We start from the raw sequence: 20068 nt of genomic DNA on the forward strand, positions 1-20068 counted from the left end.
GGGTTCTATCCTTAGTATCATAAAAATAAATACCATAAAAGTGTGTTATTCATCTACAACTACAGAAAAAAATTAAAGAATACAAAAAGATAAAGAAACATCCATGAGTTTCTAGTTAGTTTCCTAGCCAAAGATTTTGGAATATTAGACTACTCCTTATTCCATGATTATTGTGCCCATGTAACTATATTTTCTTCAGAGCTATATATTTCCCTGTTTTCATGCCTGCAAACTTCTATAATTTAGTAGCACTATAAAGTAATCATTTTCATTTTACTCTAATTTTTCCTACTTTAGGGCCCTGACAAGGAACATAATTCTGAAAAAGGACCATGTTACGTTGGAATTATACCTGGATGAGAGGATGTATACATCATCTGTGCTTTTTTGATTAGCTATGGCTTGGCTATGTGTGTGCATCTCTAATATAATCAAGTTGGAATTAAATTGAAACATAATTTACCTAAGGTTGTGATAAGACACCAGACTTAATTTTCCTGGTAGAAATGACCACCGCTTGTGTGGAGTTTACTATTTGCCTGATACTCTATAACGATCTTTATGTAGGTTATTTAATTCTACAATAATTCCAGAAGATGACTGCTACCATTTATGGAAATGATAATTTATAGAAATGGGAAAATGAAGATTCAGAATGTTAAGTAACTTCTCCAAAGTTACATAAGTTGTAAGTAGCTGACCCACAGTTTGAATCTAGGCTTGCCTGGCCCTAGGGCTTGTCCTGTGAACTGTACTATACTTGCATCCTGTAGGTTGACACAGACCAGATCATGAAAATGTTTACATATTACAGACTGCAGTGCTGCACCCCTGTAATCCAAGTGACTCAGGAGTCTGAGTCAGGAGGAGCATGAGTTCGAGCCAGTCTCAACAACTTAACAAGACCCTGTCTCAAAAAAAAAAAGAAGGTCTGGGTTATAGCTCAATGGTAAAGTGCCTTTGTGTTCAATCCCAGTTATTGCTTCCCCCACCCAAAGGAAAAAAAAAAGTAAGTGTTCATATATATCATGTAGAAAATACAGCTGGAACATCTGCTTATTCTGTCTACTTCTTGAAGAGTTGCCCTTAATATACCTACATTCTTCCTTGTTTTCAGTGTGTGGTTGAACAAGAGATTTATTTCTGAGTCAAGCTGGGCAAAATCAGTTGACTCAGGAGATAACTCCTGAAGATCATATATAACTTACAAGGGTGAGGGCACTCTGTGGGGCAGTCATTTATTGACTGCTATATTATAGGCATTATTCGGATCATTCGAGCACTGCATTACTGCTCAGCAACTTTCCAGGAAGACAACAATGAATGAAATAAAATATGCATAGAGGAAATACTGCTGTGGACAAAGAAGACAAAAATCTTGGCCTAATGGGGCTTGCATTCTAAATTGATGTGTAAGAGGAGTAGAGGAAGAAATGGGTCTGCATAGAGGGGTAAACAAAAGAGGTCATGCAGCCTATAGCAGATTGGATCATTATTCTCAAAGTTATCTCGGTGCATCTGTCCTTGCCATGGCTTATTAATATATGGAGTGTATTTTCCCGTCCCATGACTTTGAGCTGGGCCAAGTTGCTTTGGTCAGTAGAATGCTAATTTTTTTAGAGCTGAAAGTAGAGTGCTCTAATGTGCTTGTGTAATTTTACCTCTAATGTTCCTGTCATTCACTGTAAGAAGAGTATGACCTGGGTAGCAGTTGGTCCATGGAAGATGAGAAGCATGGAGCAAAATTAAACCCATTCTATAGCCTGCACTCAGGAGTCCAGCCTAACCTAGCTGAGTTGCCAACCTGTACACCGGTGAGCAAGAACTAAATACTTATTGTTTTGAGTCATTGAGTTTTGGAGTGGTTTGTTACACAGCATTATTGAAGTGATAGATTTCTGAAATAGCCTGAATGCAAAGCTGCATTACTGCTCAGCAACTTTCCAGCTCCATGTCATAGTTTTTTATGGGTCTCAGCAATAGTTCCTGTTTTAGTTGTCTGAAATATCCCTATATCTATAATTTCACTTACAGTGAGTTCCACTTGAGATGTAGTGATTGCATCCATTTCTTATTTTTTTAATATTTTTTTAAAAAATATTCTTTTAGTTATAGAAGGATACCTTTATTTTATTTTATTTTTTTTTCATTTTTATGGGGTGCCGGGGATCGAACCCAGTGCCTCACACATGCTAGGCAAGCACTCTGGCACTGAGCCATAAACTGGACCCCTAAATGTTTATTTTTAAATGGCACATAACAGTTGTATATCTTTATGGAGTACAGTGTGATTTAAGTAAATGTATTCAAACTGCAGTGATCAGACTAGAGTAATTGGTATAGCCACCTCAAACATTTATTATTTCTTTGTGTTGGGGATATTAAAATTCTTCTCTACTAGCAGTTTTTAAATATACAATCAACTATTGTCAACCATAATGACTCTACTGGTCTATAGAACATTAGAAATTATTCCTCCTAACCAACGGCACCTTTACCCATTAGCCCTCTCTCTACCTCCTGTCCTCAACCTCCCCAATCTCTGATTACCACTATTCTACTCTTTACTATGAAATCAGCTCTTTTCTTTTTGCAGTACCAGGAATTAAACCCAGGGTTGTTCTACCACAGCTCTATATGCCCTCTTTTTTTAATTTTTAAAAAGTTTTTTAATTAGTTAATTTATTTTTTAAAGACAGGGTCCTACAAGATTGCCAGGCTGATCTTAAACTTTTGTCTTCCAGCCTCCGTCTTCCCAGTCACTGGGGTTACAAATATACCCCACAAAAACTGGCTTGAAATCAAAATTTTTTTCATTTCCAGATGTGAGGACATACAATATTTGTCTTTCTGTGCCCTACTTGCTTAATATGCCCTTCATTCCATTCTTTTTTGAGATTAAAAAAACTCTCAACTATAAGTCATAAGCCTATAAAATATGAAAATGTCTGTGGGGAGGCATGGCAGTGAAAGTCTCCCCAATTCTGGATGCAGTGCAAGCTGTCCCTGATAGAAGGTTCTGAAGAGCCAGTTGATTCATGGCATGTGTGCCTAAACCACATACCTCACAGGACTGAGGAAAATGGTTTTGTTTAAAATATTGCAAAAGAAAACATCTGTCCTCTGTGCCATTACCATGGTGAGTTTGACTCTGAAGGCACTGAGAAACTTGGAAGTGTCACAGTTTAACTCTGAAAGCCTTGTGAAGGAAGAGGGGATTGATGTAGGGGAAGTTTAGCAATAGAATCAACAGGAATTGAATATTAATTTGAGGCAAGGGAGAGGAGGAATGAATTCCAAACTTTTGGCTTGGGTGATCAATGGATGATGGCATCATTCACTGTGCTGGGGAAGTAACCCAGTGAGAGGAGGCATGGTACGGAGAGTGAATAGAAGATACGTTCGATTCTGAGCATGTTGAGCTTTAAGTATGTGTTGGACCTTCAAATGGAGAATGTCTAATTTCCATATGGACCTGGAGCTTTAGTGAGAAAATGGGGTTAGAGATACAAATTTAGGGTTTACTACAAAATCCCAGGGAGCACAGATGTTTTAAGAACTGTGTCATCAAGAGAAATTGAGGTTGTACAGGGAAACATTGGACTAACTTAGGAGGTTTACAGTCTCTGACTGGATTCATAAGGAAACAACATATTGAGAAGTTGTAATTAAAAAAATCAGCCATTTTCACCTTCCAAATTCTCCTAGAACTCATTAGAAATAGCTCTGTAAAAGATTGGTATCTGACACTGAAAATCACCAACCTGTTACAGAAAGACTTCCTCTACATTTCATGCCCACATTTAAGCAAGTATGGCATAGTGAAAAGTATACCTTAAAAAAAGGTCCATTGTATGTGAAAAATGATTTCAACTAATAAGTTTAAAATGCATAGACTATTGAACAGAAATAGATCAGACAGTAGTGGTGAAGGGGGGTGGGCACTGATCAAAGGTTACTATAACTGACCAAAGTCACTTAACCTTTCTGAGCATCCTCATGTATAAAATGGAGGTAAGCTCTGCCTACCTTATAGGATTATTATATTAACTGATTTAAAAAAAAAACACTTTGGAAATTGTTAAAGACTGCACATCTCGCATAACAAAGGAACTTCCAAATATTAATGTTTTGTTTCACAGAAATCAATTTCCAGGCGCCTCAGCAAGGTGATGTTTGGTGTTAAAATGAATTGATTGATAACTAGGTTTTCAATGAGATCTGAAAAGTCTCAAAAGCCTGAAAGTTCTACAATCATGTTTGTTTTTTTACTAGAGATAAACTGAATGAAGGTGTACCTTACTCCATGTTTTATTGCAATGTGATTTGTGTCAGAACATCAGTAGTTCTTTAGCTATACTCTTAATATATACCTCTTTGCTGCTTCTAAATACCTTTCTTTGTGAAATGATTTTAAATGAACTTTCAAATGCCAGCTTCCTATGTTCCACTACTAAGGCTACAGCATATATTTATAAAAACTTTTCTGCTTGGTCGGATACTCTGTTAATTACATACTAACCTTGTATCAATATTGGGCTTGTTAACCTGCAGGCTGTTAGAAATGGAAACCTTAACAGACCATCTGCCAAACACTGCCATTGGAAATGCTTCTCTCTATTACTGTAATGAAATCACTAAAATCATTTCCTGTTCCCAGTCCTTATTCAGATCTTCTATCTACTGTCAATAAGAGGATATTAAAATGCTCAGGAAAGTCCACATATCCTTTTCATCCTGGTCCTCAATGAAGCACATGGCTTTGTGTTTTAGTGATGGAAATAATAAATAATCAATGACGTCAAGCCTATTGTAATAAAAGAAGGTCGCTTATTAAACTTCCTTTCTCCAGCTGTTTTTCCTTTGACATCATGGGATCTGTTTATAATGACTTTTATGGGTTCCCCCCTTATATTTACAGTTTATGTGATTACATGATAAATTGAAGTTTTGGAAATAGTCTCTTCACAGAAGGGACACCTTCCTGCCCAGACCCAATGTGCACACAGACTCTGACAATGGGAGAATAGGAAGAAAGAACAAGGTGACTTTCTGTATTTTGGAGGAGTTTGCCTTCCTCAAGCATGGGCTTGCTTCCAGGAAGGAGTATATGTTCAAAGTACAGTGGCAGGGCAGTATATTTTAATCATCGCCCATAATTCAAATGGATGCATATACCATGGCTTGGTTATGTCACTCAACTCAACAGGATCATATACTTTTAAGTGGTCTTTGTTGACCCCATACCATTGGAGGAACTTGGCATCTCTAGAAATTCACTCTTTCTTTGTGACTGTAATTTGGGAAGCATGGTGGTCTTTATAATTCATGAGTGTGCTTTCTTCAAAGCACAACTGATTTTGGACTTTTTCTTCCTACCTGTAATAGGAACAATTATTCACTTCACCAATTAGCAAGCCCTTCTGGAGGAAATTCCTAAGTCCTTTAATTCCCTCATTGCAGAGAAGTCTATATACCTGTCATCATAGGAAGAAAATAAATCTATTGCTGTTGTGGACCCTGGAACAAAGTTAGTAAATTAAATTCTTGAATTTCTATTTTTAGGTTTGGACAAACCAACAAGTTGTTTGTCCTAATTGACCTACAGAAATTATTTCAATATTTGTGATTAGTATTCATTATTCAAAGCAATTCAAAGACTTGCTCCCAAATGTACCCCTTTGTTTTTTGCCCATATTAAGTGATACTAGATGATCTTTTAAATTTTTTTTTTTAAAAAAACTTTTAGTTATATATGGACACAATACCTTTATTTGTTTATTTTTAGGTGGTGCTGAGAATTGAACCCAGTGCCTCACATGTGCTAGGCAAGTGCTCTACCACTGAGCTACCACTCCGGTCCCCAGAATGATCTTAAAGATGCAATTTCACATGAACTTTGAGTCTCTTAACAATAAGAATACTATATATTTTTTTCTCTTTCATCCTATTTGAACATGTTTTAAGCTATTTCTTAAGGGTAGTTGTGGGAAAGCACACAATATCCCAGAATGGTTCACCCAGTACTTGAAGATTATTTTGTCTTTTAGGAAATTGCTTACTCCTAAAAGGTTATACCCTGAGCAAGTGAAACCAGGAGGCTCATTCTGCAGAAGCCCTTTGGAGGAACGTGCCAACTGCTCCGTAACCATGAGCTGCCTCTCCTTTGATGGGGAGATTAATAGTTTCCATAATCATATCATCCTGGTTGTTCTGGGTCCAGAGTTTACTCAGACTTGAAAGAAATGGAAGTTAATTGAAAAAGAAAAAAATTCTTCCTCTCATTTCCTCTCCAAGCCTCTCATCTAGAGAGGGAATGAGCAAGATATTCAAGTATTTATTGCCAATGGAAGTCAAGATGTATATTTCCTTTTGCAATTCTGGATTTAAAGAACCAGAAGAAAGCAGTTAGATGGTGGGGAGAAAGTATAGCCATGGGAAGAAGGGTACAGGTGTGCCCAGATAATTCCAAACCCTGAGCAGTGGTTTCCTGTGTGGACTTGAAAGATTATCCTATGGAGCGGTGGTCATCTGGTCCTGGGAATAAGTGTGGAGGCAGGAGAGGGGGCATTTATAGTTGATATGATTGTCATTAGAAGATCTAGGTTGGCCTAGGGATTTTTATATGATGTCTGTACCAGAGAAGCTTCCATGAGCTTATTTGCTACAAGTTGTAGTTTGTAAAATATATCTTTGTTTAAAATCAATCTTTCTGGCTCTAAAATTTGAGCTCGAGTTTTTCTTTTTTAAGACCTATCATCATTCTTGACAAGTCTCTTCAGTTACATGCTAGTACTGCTGACTTCTTTTGCTGTGGAGAGTTTCAGTGGGCAGGAGATGGGTCTCTGTGGGAGAACTGGGATGTTAATAGAACATAGGTTTTGTGAAGAATGTAGTATACTCAGATTAGCTTCCAATATGTGATGATAAATGCTTTGTTGAAGTTTATTGAACTAGTAAGAGAGAAACCTGAACTGTAGATGAGCATTTCTCATTCATTTATTCATTCCACAATCTGCTGTGATTTGAATTTGCCATGTGTTAAAGCATTGTGCTATCAGTGGTGCTGAGGGGGTGACAATTCAAGGTAGGAAGGAAACTAGTTAATAGTTGTTCCATCAGTTTCTGAAAGCCAAGGTCCATGTCACTCCCCCTGAAGCAATGTACTTTCACTCCTTCAAGTTATATGCTGATTAGAACTTTGAGGTTCCCTTAAGACTAATAACAACTATAAGCGATATACAGGTTCTTCCGTGGGTGAATATCTTCCTGCAGTGTAATGCAGCCCAATTCTTTCGCCATTGCTCACCTTCCATGAAAAAAAAAAAAAACCAGCAGATAAATGCTTGCCCTCACTACTCTTGTTGGACTTAACTAAAAAATTGCCCCTTGGCTTTCTCCCAATCCATCCAAGGGCTTGCCACATCTCCCCTCCAAAGGGAGGCTCCAATATTTAGCTATCCTGAGCTGCCTTAAATTCTCACAAAATGTTAGTTCTGAGTCAAGAGTTAATGGACATGCCAACAAGTCTTTCATAGCAGGGCATGATGATTCTGCAGCAGAGGTAGGAGGGGAGAAGCTGATCCAGGAAGCTAGAGTTATGATATGTATGTAAGAAACTCAAGGGAGCATGGTGGATCCTCACCTAATCCAAAAAAGACAAAATGGTGAATTTGCATTAGCTGAGGAGATAGCCTGAAATGAGGTGAAACAACTAACATTCTGGAAGCTAGACTAGAGTTGGGAAGAATGTAATCCTCTCACACTCCCCAGAAGTCTCATAGCTACCCATCTCCTCCATACACTTGATCTCATCTTCATGGGAAGCCATTCAAGACACTAAATCCTTTTTAAAAAATTTGAACATGGGGCAGCTCTTCAAGGGTCTGTATTGGATCGGAGTAAATTAAACTGAATTGGATCTTTGGGTTATTTTCTTGCTACTAACAAGGGTTCCAGATAAATATCTAATTTTGGGGGGGGAAACCAAAGCTGTTATTTTTTCTTTCCACATTTGAGTAATAGTATGAGTTGAATTTTGAGACCCTACAACATGGGGAAAGTGAAAAAGGAGATGAAGTTGCCAAAGTTTTAGTAGTTAAGTCCTTACAGACTTCTTTGGGAATCTCTACAGGCAGATACACTCAGTATTCCTCCATACACATGCATTTATTTCCAAGAAACAAAGAGGAAAGCAACAGGTTTAAAAAAAAAAAAAACAGATTTTGTTGTACTTAGGAGCCTTGCTGACTAATCTTTTCTTTCTCATTTATACATCCAACAAGCATTTACTGATTGCCAACTGCATATTAGGCACAGTGCTTTATGCTCGGATATAGTGCCTGGCATATGGCATGCTCCACAAGTGTTAAATAAGTGAAAACCATGCTCCCTATGCAGAGACCAATTTCCCTGAAGCAAATAAAGCTTAAGCGTAAGGCAGTGGTTCCCAAATTTTCATGTACATTGGAATCACCTAAGGATCTTTATAAAGACTGATACTTGGCACCCACCCCAGACATTCTGATTTAATTGATATTGGGTGCAAACTAGGCAAGAGGTTTTTGTAAACACTCCCCAAGTGTTTTTAAGGTTCAGAAAAGATTGGGAACCACTGGTTTAAGACCTCATACTAGCTGAGGCTGCTTCTAAGACCCTGCAAAGTGCCTAGCAATTTAGGCCATGTTTGGAACTTCCTCTGGGATTTGAAAGCTTATATTCTTTTACTTAAACAGGGTCCCTAAATTGAATAAGCTTTAGGTACCACAAAACATGTATCTGACCTTTCCTTTGCTGAGGTGGTCTTAGTCTATGAATTGGATACTTACTTAGCCAGCATGAGCTTTTTCAGAAGTCCAACCTGGCTGTAAGATGCAGATTAAGTCCTCTCCTGGCTACAGTCACACAAAAGCTAAATGCTTACGAGCAACAGATGTCACTTTTTATGATCTTGCCTCCTTTTTTGGCCTGTGACCTTCATGGTGATTTTTGAAGTGCTTTTGAAAGATACATCACTGTAGAGTAGAAGAATTAGTTGCTATAAATGGCAGCGTTCTGTAATTTTTCTGATGTTGCATTATATTGTTTGAATTCCATGGCATTTTCAGTGCAAGGCCTTTGTAAGAGACACCTTAGAGTCCTTTTCTGTGTCCCTGGAATTCTGTACTTCACTGTCCCTCCTACCTTTCCTGGAGGTGACGCTTATGCCTGGTGATACTTATGACTATGATTTAAGGCTCTACAGAATTTGTTCAATGATTTTATTACGGTGGCAAACAATAACCATTTCTGTAGCACTTGTGGGCTGCTTGGCAGACAAGTTGGCTATGTGTGGAACTTCCTTTTCTGTACCTTTGGCCAGGTGTACACCTAGGAGTGGGCTGAGTGACTCAATGGGCATGAATAGCCTGAATAGGAAAGGATGGAGCTCACCATGTGGGAACCCATGAGAGGCTCTAAGCAGAGTTTTAAAGTGGCTCTGCATTCACTAATTGACCATGTGAGCTCTATTTACCCATATACTCTACAAAGTACAAAGGCTGATCTGAGGTGCTTCGAGACTTCCTTTTCCTGGCTGTGCTTTGCTGTGAGTTCTTTTGGACCTTTCCATGTACCCAGCATTGCTTAGCAAGTCACATGTAGGTTATATACACATCTGATCAGTGGCTTTGTTGCCACAGTGGAGCTAGTAAACTATTCTGATACCTGGAAACCTATGATTAACCTCTTCCAGGGTGAGGCCCAATACATTAATTAGTTCTTATAGGGCCTTGTGCATGCTAGGCAAGCACTCTATCAACTGAGGGTGGTGGGTTTAGTTCCATGTAGATAGAATTTTCCCAAAGATGAGAGGAAGATCTTTCTCTTCTGTCTCTTTAGAACTCGGGGCTGGCATGCTTTGTCTCTCCACATGGTTTATTTTCTTTCTTTCTTTCTCTCTCTCTCTCTCTCTCTTAGGTACCAGGGATTGAACCCAGGTGTGCCTAACCACTGAGCCATATCCCCAGCCCATTTTATATTTTATTTTGAGGCGGAGTTCACTAAGTTGTTTAGGGCCTTGCTAAATTGCTGAGGCTGGCTTTGAACTTGGGATCCTCCTGCCTCAGCCTCCCAAGCCACTGGGATTACAAGCATGTACCATGGGGCCCAGCATATTTTCTTTTCTTACAAATGGTCACATGTGGATTCTCTCACAGTTTTCCTGATTGCCAAAGAAGCCCTGCCATACTACCTTGAGCTCAGTTACAGAAACAAAGGAGAGATGTACATCATCAACTTGCTCAATTCAGCTAGACATGGTGGTGCCTGCCTGTAATCTCAGTGATTTAGGAGGATTCAAACTGGAGGCCAGCCTGGGCAATTTAATGAGACATTGTCTCAAAACAAAACAAAAAAACCCCACCACCCTCAGTTGGTAGAGTGCTTGCCTAGCAAGTACAAGGCCCTGGGTTCAATTCCCAGCACTGCAAAACAAACAAACAAACAAAAACAAACAACCCACCACCACCAAAAACAATTAAACAACAACAAAAATCAAAACCACCAATGCTGGAGATGTAGCTCAGCAGTAAAGTACTCCTGAGTTCAGTCCTCAGTACTACCAAAAAATAATTTTTTGTTTGTTTATTTTCCCTGATCATTAATTAGACAAATGGTACTGGCTTTGCTTTTAGCAGCCCTTAACAAATGCTGTTTGACTTCCTGTAGAAGAAAAGACTGGTTGCACTGAGTGAGAAGGGAGACAATACCTCTTTAAACAGCACAAAGCAAACATTAAGACAGTAGCAGACATTGAGGAAAATAAATTGCACCCAAGCACTAGGGCCTATTTCTGCAAGCACAGCTGATTCTCATAAGCTAGCCCCTCTCATCCTAAAAATAGGATAGCTATCTTCCTAATGATTCAGAACACTCTATTTCCATAGGTCAAGGCATTTTCTCACACAGCTATTAACAAGCTACACTGTATAATTACAGGGGGCACCATTCACTTTTTCATCTAACTGAGGCATCCTGAGCTTGGTGGATTAGGAGGTTTCTATAGGACCAAAGTTAAGAATTAAAACCTGAAAAAATAAAAACAAAAAATCCTTTGGGATCTTTTTGAAACTTCTTGAAATTTTACAGTAGGTTGAGGTAAAAAGTTTCCTGGTCTAAGAGAGACTTTGTCTTTTGGTCTCCCTCTGTCATTTGCTGTGTACCTTTAGGCAAGCTGTTATACACAGAAAACGGAAGACTTGTCACAATCTGTACTAATTGGGCTGTTTTGTGCTGTAATGTGTTGGAAATGACCAACATTTCTTGGACTGATGTGGTAAAGCAAAGGTGTTCAAATGATAAACAGTGTTTTCTATTGTAATTTTTTAAAGTGTGATTGAGAATTGAAGCAGATTTGTAATAAAACTTGCATATGTTGTATGTAAGCAGACTTGTATTCAGCTCTTCCCATAAAGCCATTGGGTATTATCTGAGTTGAGTACTCACTGAAGATATCATGCTGTGAAGATTACTATGCCCTTTGGAGAGGGATTTAGTAGATTTCGATCTTGAGGACTCAAGAGATTATGTCCCAGCTTGATCTCTGAGTCCTTCATCTCTTGGCCTCATCAAATTAACTTCCACTTGAACATGGGTAGAATACCATATGGCCTCTAATATCTGAGGTGGAGAAGCAACCTCTGCTTCTTACTCATAGGCACATAAATTGAGCTTTGACTTTTCTGATTAAAAGACAATGGAGTGTTTTGTTTTATTATCACATCGTTCATTTTTCTCTCACAGACTTGCTCGTTTTTGTATTCATTCATTCCTTCTCAACAAACATGTAAGGAATAATTTATTTTTTGAGCACCTTCTCTCTAACAAGCATTATGCAGAGCCTGAGCCACAGAGAAGAAAGGCACAATTCTTGCCCTGAGGGAGTTTATATCAAGGAGAAGACAAATCGAACAAATAATTATGATGCCATAGATAGAAGTAAACTTAGGGAGCCTTCTCGCTGTGGTTGTGGCTTAGGGATGGTTGTAACTAGTTCACATCATACCATTTATAAGCCCTGGCAGTTTAGACAGGACACTAAACCATTTTGAATCTTAGTTACTTTAAGGACCAATATCAAGAATATAAAATGAAAAGTACTATATAAATTTAAGAGATTCTTATCAGAAAAACAAAAACTATTTGCTGCACATACATATAAGCAACCCAAATAGCTTGAGAATAATCAGCACAACTTTTGCTTTGAACTTAGTTTTTTCCTTGAATGGACTTTTCTTCCTCCAGAAAAGATTTTGTTTTCTTAATCCAATCCCAAGATAATTAACATGCATTTCAGACTCTCAATTTGTGTGTAACATATCATCAACATGTCTGTAGATCAGCCTGAGAATAATCTTGCAGAGAATGAGTCTCCCGAGATATTTCACTGTGTGGCAAAGCTACACATTGCTTTGTCTTTACAGCACACAAAAGATGAAAGTTCTTCTCCATATTTTTCACATTCTGTATACCCACATTTGATATATTATTTAATGACTCAATGCTAAAAATTCAACATGAATTTGCTATCTTAGAACTATAACATCTTGGGATTGTAACTTTTAAAAACTGCACAAATCATGAATATTAGTGTTACTTTTCAAAACTGCATAATCTTTGTGTAAGGATTCAGGTAAAACCTATTTAATCCATCATATGTGATTAAATCCCTTTACCAAAGGATAAATACTTTTTTTCTTTTGGTGCTGGGGATTGAGCCAAGGGCCTTGTGCATATGAGGCAAGAACTCTACCAACTGAGCTATATCCCCAGCCCAAAGGATAAATATTCTTAAAAGAAAAAAATCTAGTTTTATATTCTTTTCAAGAGATAAAAAACACATAACAAAGGCATGGATAGAGAAAAATGAGGTAAGTGATAACAAAATAGAAAGCAGGGATTATAAAACAAAGAATAGATTTCAAGGGGAAAAGCACTAAAGCAACACAAGGACAGAGAATGTGAATGATGATATTTTACAATGTTGATTTTCCACATTTTTCATTATTCTAAATGCTTTATAAATACACTAATTTAGTCCTCATAACAATGCTAGGAGATTGGCATTTTATAGATAGAGAAATCAAGTCCTGGAAAAGCTAAATTGCCTGAAGTCACATAGCTAAGTAAGTGGCAGGACTGCATTTGGCTCCACAGTTCATGCTCCACATTCCTATACTATAAAGGCACACATAAATAGATCTTTATATTCTATGGGAATAACTCTTTGGGCTCTTCATGTCTGGTTCTTATCTTCCTGAGCTGATGGGAAGACTGTACTTTGAGCTCTTTTGCAGTAAGGAAGGGTGATGTGAATCGTTATAACCAGTGAAATGAGATCAGTTATTGTCAATGATTTAAATACGAAAGCATTTAAAGGCTGGTATTGCATCTCAGAATTATCTTTTGGTGACAGCCAGGGGTTCAAATGGCAGAGCCATTTAGATGGAAGTTTCCTGAGTCCCTAAGTAACCATACAGAGAATCACATGGTGAAGAGCTGCCCTGGAGAGTCACTCAATGCATGTTGGACTAGAGCGAGGAAGAAATAAACCTTTATTGTGTTATCATAATAAAGGGATAATTGGTCACTGCAGGATTGCTTGCTCTATCCTTATTAGAACATACTAATCTACTAATGGAAAATTCATACTCTCCGAGTTTAATGGGACATCCATAAAACTAGATGATGCGATGAGCCACAAAGAACATCCTAGTAAGTTCCCCCAGGGAAAAGTCATACTAGCACATTCTCTGGCTCCTGTGAAATAAAGCAGAAAAATACACACACACACACACACACACACACACACACACACACACACACACGCACACATTTTTGGCGGGGAACTGAGTCTAGGTTGCCCAAGCTGGCCTGAACTCTTGAACTTAAGCAGTCCTCCTGCCTTAGCCTCCCAAGTAGCTGAGACCATAGGTGTGCACCATTGTACTTAACTTTATACACATGTTTTTTAAAAAATGAAAACCAAGAGAGAGAAGGAGAACCAAAAGAATATAACCACATGGATAATTTTCTAGGAAGAGAATAAATACTAAAATTAAACCCAGGGAGAGGTAGAAAACCTTAAAAACCTAATATTCACATTGAAAGTCAGCAAAAGAACTAATGCTATCTCTCTCAAGCCAACAGAGAATAGTGGGAAATTTCTTAATGCTGCAAAGATAACAAAACCCTGTTAATAAAACTGGATAAGAACAGTCCACACAAAAAAGGAAAACTGTACTCCAAACTCATTAATATGGATGCAAACATTCTGGACAAATTACAAATAGAATTGTGAAATTGCAAGTAAATTTCAGCACATATTAGAAGATGTAAAAAAATATACATTAAAGATTATGGCCAAGATGAGTGTATCCCAGGAATTCAAAGATGATTTAACATTGCATATTTTTTAAAAAACCCATGTGATCATTTCAGTAATGCCAACAACTCATCTGATAAGATTTAACATCTGTTTCTGAAAACACTCCTTTAATAGAAGAAAACTGTTAACATAACTGCAGACATGATTCTTAATTGAAACATTAGAAATATTCCCATTAAAACCTGGAACAAAGCAACAATATTTTTCACATTGTTCTAATAGCTTCAGCAAACACAAAAGGATAAAAACAAATTGTATAAGTGTGGGTATTTTTTTTAAAAGGCCAAAATACTATCTTTTTTTTCATTGCTTATTTTTCATTAATTGTATAAAGTAAAACTGAAACAAAACTGTGAAACAAATATATATTTTATGGAATTATTGAAAAGCAAAACCATATGCATCACCCAGCTTAAATAGAACTTTACCAGTCATCCAGAAGCCCCTCCAGATGCCCTCTCCATTATAACTTTTGCTTCCCCCCTCCCCCGAAAAAAAATACTACTGTCCTGACCTTTATCATAATCACTTACTTGGGAAGTGCCATTAGTTTTTTTTGGAGGGTGTAATTTCAGATGATATAATTATATACCATGAAAGTCAAGAGCCTTGCTTGACTGGTCTATTAGAACTAATGAATGCAGAAGAGTTAACTCCTGCATTTACTCTCCTACTTTCTTAATTCATTTTTCTTCGGTCTTACTGGATCATTCTCTGTCTAGTTTATTTGATCTTTAAAAAACAACAAAAATTTAAAAACCAACCCTCCCTTAAACCCACAGTCTCCTCCAGCTGCTATTATCTTTTTCTGCTCCCTTTTACAATGGAACTACTGAAAGAGTTGACATCATTTCTCATGTAAATGGAATTTTCTGTGCTTCCTATTACTGAAGTTGTTTTTGTTGAGAATCCCAGGGACTTTCCTGTTGCTGTTTCTAGTAGTTGTACTTCTGTCCTCAACTTTGAAGCAGCATTTAAGGCAATCGACAGTGCCTTACTTCTTAAAACAGTCTTCTGTTGGCTTCTTTGACAATACATTCACCTGAGTTTTCTCCCTCTTTGGGTCCCCTTCTTTATGTCCTCTTTTCTTGTTTCTCTTCTTTCTATTCTTGTCCTTGGAGCCTTGACATGCCCCAAGGTTCAATACTAGGCTTCTTTCTTGTCTCTCAATTTATTTTTCTCCCTGGGAAATTTCATCCAGGCTGGTGATCTTTATATAGTATCTTTATATATGATCATAATACCAGTGACTTCTAAATTTATATCTTTGGCTATGATCTCTTTCTGATTTTGGACTCCCATTTCTTAATGCCACATGATATCTTCATTTGGATATCTAGGAGACATCTCAAATCTAGAAACTCCAAAATAGACAATTTTCTCCTTCCTGCCAAGTTCTTCTCCTTCCTCCCAGTCCTCATTTTAGTAAACAGAACCATAACTTACCCAATAGACAAAATTATTCTTGAACCCTTCCTTTACATCTCCTTGTCCTGCCATTACTAATACTATTAATTCTATCTACAAGGCATGTCCTCAGTTGAGCCTCAGTTTTCTTCATCTTATTGCTACCCCCATATCTGCCATCATATCTCAACAGGACTCCATCAATAGTCTTTCAACTGATCTTCCAGCTTGCACTCCTACTCCTTGCCCCCCACACTGTCGTTGCCATAGCTAATTGCCAACTGCCCAGCTTGGACCTGGGAGGAAAGATATGGGTATGATTTGGGGTCCCCCTAAGCTTCAGCATGAAAGGCTGATTTGACTGTAAGGACAAACAGAAAAGTTATAAGGCATAAAACATCTTAAATGAAGTTATTAAAGACAGATGGAAATTTTCGATGGCAGCATTGCATCTAGCAGAGTTAATATCTACAATGCTCTTATATCAATAAGAAAAATCAAGAAATAAGACATTGGTCTGAGGTTGTGGCTCAGTGGTAGAGCACTTGTCTAGCATGCATGAGGCACTGGGTTCTATCCCCAGCACCATACAAAAAAAACTAAATAAACAAAATGAAGATATTGTTTCCCTGTACAAGTAAAAATATATGTTTTTTTTTTCCATTCATAAAACTTTTATTCCACTTACATGAACTTAACACACGGGTTCTTGAAAATTATGCTTGATTGTTCATGAAAATTTCATAAGACATTAAACAAAGCTAGCCATCATCTCAGGTTATTTCCCTGTTAACTATTTTTACAGCACATGCATGTTAGGCAAGTATCAAAAAAAAAAACCTAAAAAAAGTTAAATACATGGATTTTGTTTTGTTTACTGCTGTGCTTGACATACATGAAGTAATGACTATCAAGCAATTTATTTTTACTGCATCTTTACTTTTATATTTGTTCTTAGGTTGCCTAAAACATTTAAATACAAATAAAATGTGTAGCAAAATTAATGAAAGCAAGCAGCAGGTACTTTACGAATAATGAAATGTGAACCGTTTCTGCCCTTATTCAGAGTAAATTGGGTCACAACTTTGCCTAAAGGAGCACTTCTGCCGCTGTAGTCAAAGCTGTGCGCACTGACTATTCCACAGAAACACAAGATTCACACATGTAGGATCCATGGGATATCTGTTTCTACTACAGCCTCATAAGTGCTCCAAGCATTAAAGTACCCACAATAACTACATCTGTGACTGGAACCAATGATCTCTTTTATTCCCCACCAGGACAAACCAATGTGTAGACAGTTTTCTTTGCTTAGACATGGAAGCAGTTTTAACACTAGCCCTAGTGAAGCCACAATGTACCTAAAATACTATGTCAAACATTTATAAGTCATATAAAAAGTTCCACATCTCCATATTGGCCACCTCAAGATGAAAACCGATAACTCCCTGAATGTTAACTGGCTCTTCTCCCCTAATATTAAACATAAAAACCACATGGGAAATATAGAAATTCAAATAGAAGTAACATAAAACCTGTCATAAATCATAACAAAAAACTATTTGTAGGACAGCATGAATGACAAATGGCCAACTGTGTAAATTTTATTATTTTTTTAATATCTATCTTTTAGTTTTCGGCGGACACAACATCTTTGTTTGTTTGTGGTGCTGAGGATCGAACCTGGGCCGCACGCATGCCAGGCGAGTGCGCTACCGCTTGAGCCACATCTCCAGCCTCATGTGTAAATTTTAGAATGAGGCAGACAAAAGTTGGGAGGACAGTTAATTTTCCCCTCCTTCTCCTGCTTTAGCTTCGTCTTCTTGGGTATCTGATGTCCACAATGTCAAGTTGTCTCTCAGAAATTGCATTATTAGGTTGCTGTCTTTGTATGATTCTTCACTTAATGTATCAAGTTCAGCAATGGCTTCATCAAAAGCTGTCTTTGCAGGAGAGAAGGCTTTGTCTGGGGAGTTCAGAATCTCACAATAGAACACAGAGAAGTTCAGGGCTAGACCCAATCTGATAGGATGTGTTGGCTGCATTTCCTTTTTACTGATTTCAGAAGCTTCTTGGTATGCTTGTTGTGACTGATCCACAATCCCTTTCTTATCATCACAAGCAGCAACCTCAGCCAAGTAACGGTAATAGTCTCCTTTCATTTTCAAATAGAAGACTTTGCTCTCTGCTTGTGAAGCAGTGGGGATCAAGAATTTTTCCAAAAGAGACAGTACATCATTGCAGATCTCTCTTAGCTCAGTCTCAATTTTCTCCATGTATTCTCGAGCCATCGGTTGCTTTTTCTCAGCACCTTCCGTCTTTTGCTCAAAACTTGAGACGACCCTCCAAGATGACCTATGGGCTCCTACAACATTTTTATAAGCAACTGAAAGAAGATTCCTCTCCTTGTTAGACAATTCAGCTCCTTGTTCAGTTACGGACTTCATGCAGGCTGCCATGTCATCACATCGCTCAACCTGCTCGGCCAGTTTGGCTTTCTGCACCAGCTCATTTTTATTCATGACTGGATGTTCTGTGTCCAGAGTGGGTGGCAGCAGACAGACAGGGACTCAGCAGTCTCTACAACTAAAAATATTTTTTTTAAAAAAAAATCAAATAAGGAATTCACAGGTGAACAAATGTCTAAAAAATTCTCAGCTCTACTAATAAACACTTATTTTTGCTAGTCAAATTACCAAAAGTTAAGGAGATTAATAACATCCATGATTGACAAGGATGAGGATGTTGTTTTATAGTCTCTCAAATAAGTTGGTATAACCTTTTTGGAAGGCAATCTTACAGTATTCCACATCTAGGTATCAGTTCTACAGAAATTCTATGATGAATACATAAGTACCCACATGTTTGAACACAGGTTTTATCATCCATTTGTCATTAATTCAACACATTTCTTTTTTTGTTTTGATGAGGTCTCACTATGTTGCCCAGGCTCTTCTTGAACTCCTGGACTCAAGCAATCTTCCTGCCTCAGGCCTTCTGAGTAGCGGGAACTACAGGTACCCCAATAGTGCACCTGGCTTTCAACAAATATTTAATGAGAAAGTACTATGTGCCTGTGTGCCAGGAAAACCAGGCTAGCCAATGAAGATTTAACAGATGGGGGGTGGGTATGAATATGGATTCCTTCTCTGTTGGCATGAACAAATAGCCACACAAACAATTGTATAATAACCATTGTTACCAGTGCTCCTTATATAGTAAAAGGGCAAAGTGTGAAAAAGGGGGAGATAGGGAACCTAATTTAGATTGGAGGGTAGTCTTGGTTGAGGGAAGGAATTGACACTAACTGAAAAATCTAAAGGTTGAGAAAGGAGTAAACCCATGTCAGACTTCTAACCTCTAGAACTATAGTATAATAAATATGTCACTAAATTTGTGATAATTTATTACAACAGCAATTGGAAACTGGAAACTGATAATTCCCTAAGGACTACATACTCTCTCTTCCTCAAGTGTCTTTTATTTACCTTTTCTAGAATTCCCGTGGAAATACTTTTTACTCTGACATCAGTTTGAAATTAGGAGCCAATTAAATCATTCTAATTAAGCAAATCTATACAAAGATTTTTAACAACTGATGGTCCTTTCCCCGAGCCTTCTCAGAGTATGTTGTACCATTGAGCCCAGTGAAAATTCTTAATTGTCATAATTTTAGGCACAGTGATGAGAGATGTTTGGGGTCAGAGTCATCTTAGATGTCTCTCAGAAAAGTGGGAAAACCCAGATGCTTGGAGTTCCCCAGCACTGTGGGGCTATGCATGTTCAGAGAGGTTCAGAAAAGGTTCTTGCTTTTCTCATTCCTTCAAGGTGAACTTCAGAGATATCAACTATCCAGATCTTTCCACCTCAGGGCCAGTGTGCACAATATTCTCACCTTCTTGAGGATGGGATCATTAAATGAATTGGCCCCATCTCTCTTCTTTAATGTGTGTGGCTCAAGTCCTACTATAGACTCAACTTTAAGAAAGCTGTCTTTGACCTTAGCTTGATTTGAAAAGATCTCTCTCTGACCAATGTTTTTCATAGCCTTGCAGTAAGAACACTAGATTTAAAGTCAAATTATTTTTGCTTGGTTCTTGATTCTCCTTACCTGTGCCAGCTACTTTTCCTTATCTGCAAAATTAGAAAAGTACTTACTTCATAGAATTATTCCATAGATTTAAAAAAAACTGAGAAAAATGTGAAAGGTGTAAATGCCTTGCACTTTAAAATACA

The 20068-nt window shown here is 37.7% G+C and overlaps 1 protein-coding gene across 1 annotated transcript; it reads right to left on the reverse strand.

The window, feature by feature from the left end:
• Positions 1 to 17579: 17579 nt before the first annotated feature.
• Positions 17580 to 18361, reverse strand: LOC101965246 (14-3-3 protein zeta/delta). Its single transcript, XM_040286779.2, has one exon. The coding sequence runs from the start codon at positions 18352 to 18354 to the stop codon at positions 17617 to 17619; it is 738 nt and encodes a 245-aa protein (XP_040142713.1). The 5' UTR covers positions 18355 to 18361; the 3' UTR covers positions 17580 to 17616.
• Between the last annotated feature and the right edge of the window lie 1707 nt (positions 18362 to 20068).

The sequence above is a fragment of the Ictidomys tridecemlineatus genome, chromosome 4 (assembly GCF_052094955.1).
Source record: "Ictidomys tridecemlineatus isolate mIctTri1 chromosome 4, mIctTri1.hap1, whole genome shotgun sequence".
Taxonomy (NCBI): domain Eukaryota; kingdom Metazoa; phylum Chordata; class Mammalia; order Rodentia; family Sciuridae; genus Ictidomys; species Ictidomys tridecemlineatus.

What these genes read in the sequence shown, in the direction of transcription:
- LOC101965246 (XM_040286779.2), bottom strand. Translation starts at nt 18,354, where the DNA reads ATGAATAAAAATGAGCTGGTGCAGAAAGCCAAACTGGCCGAGCAGGTT.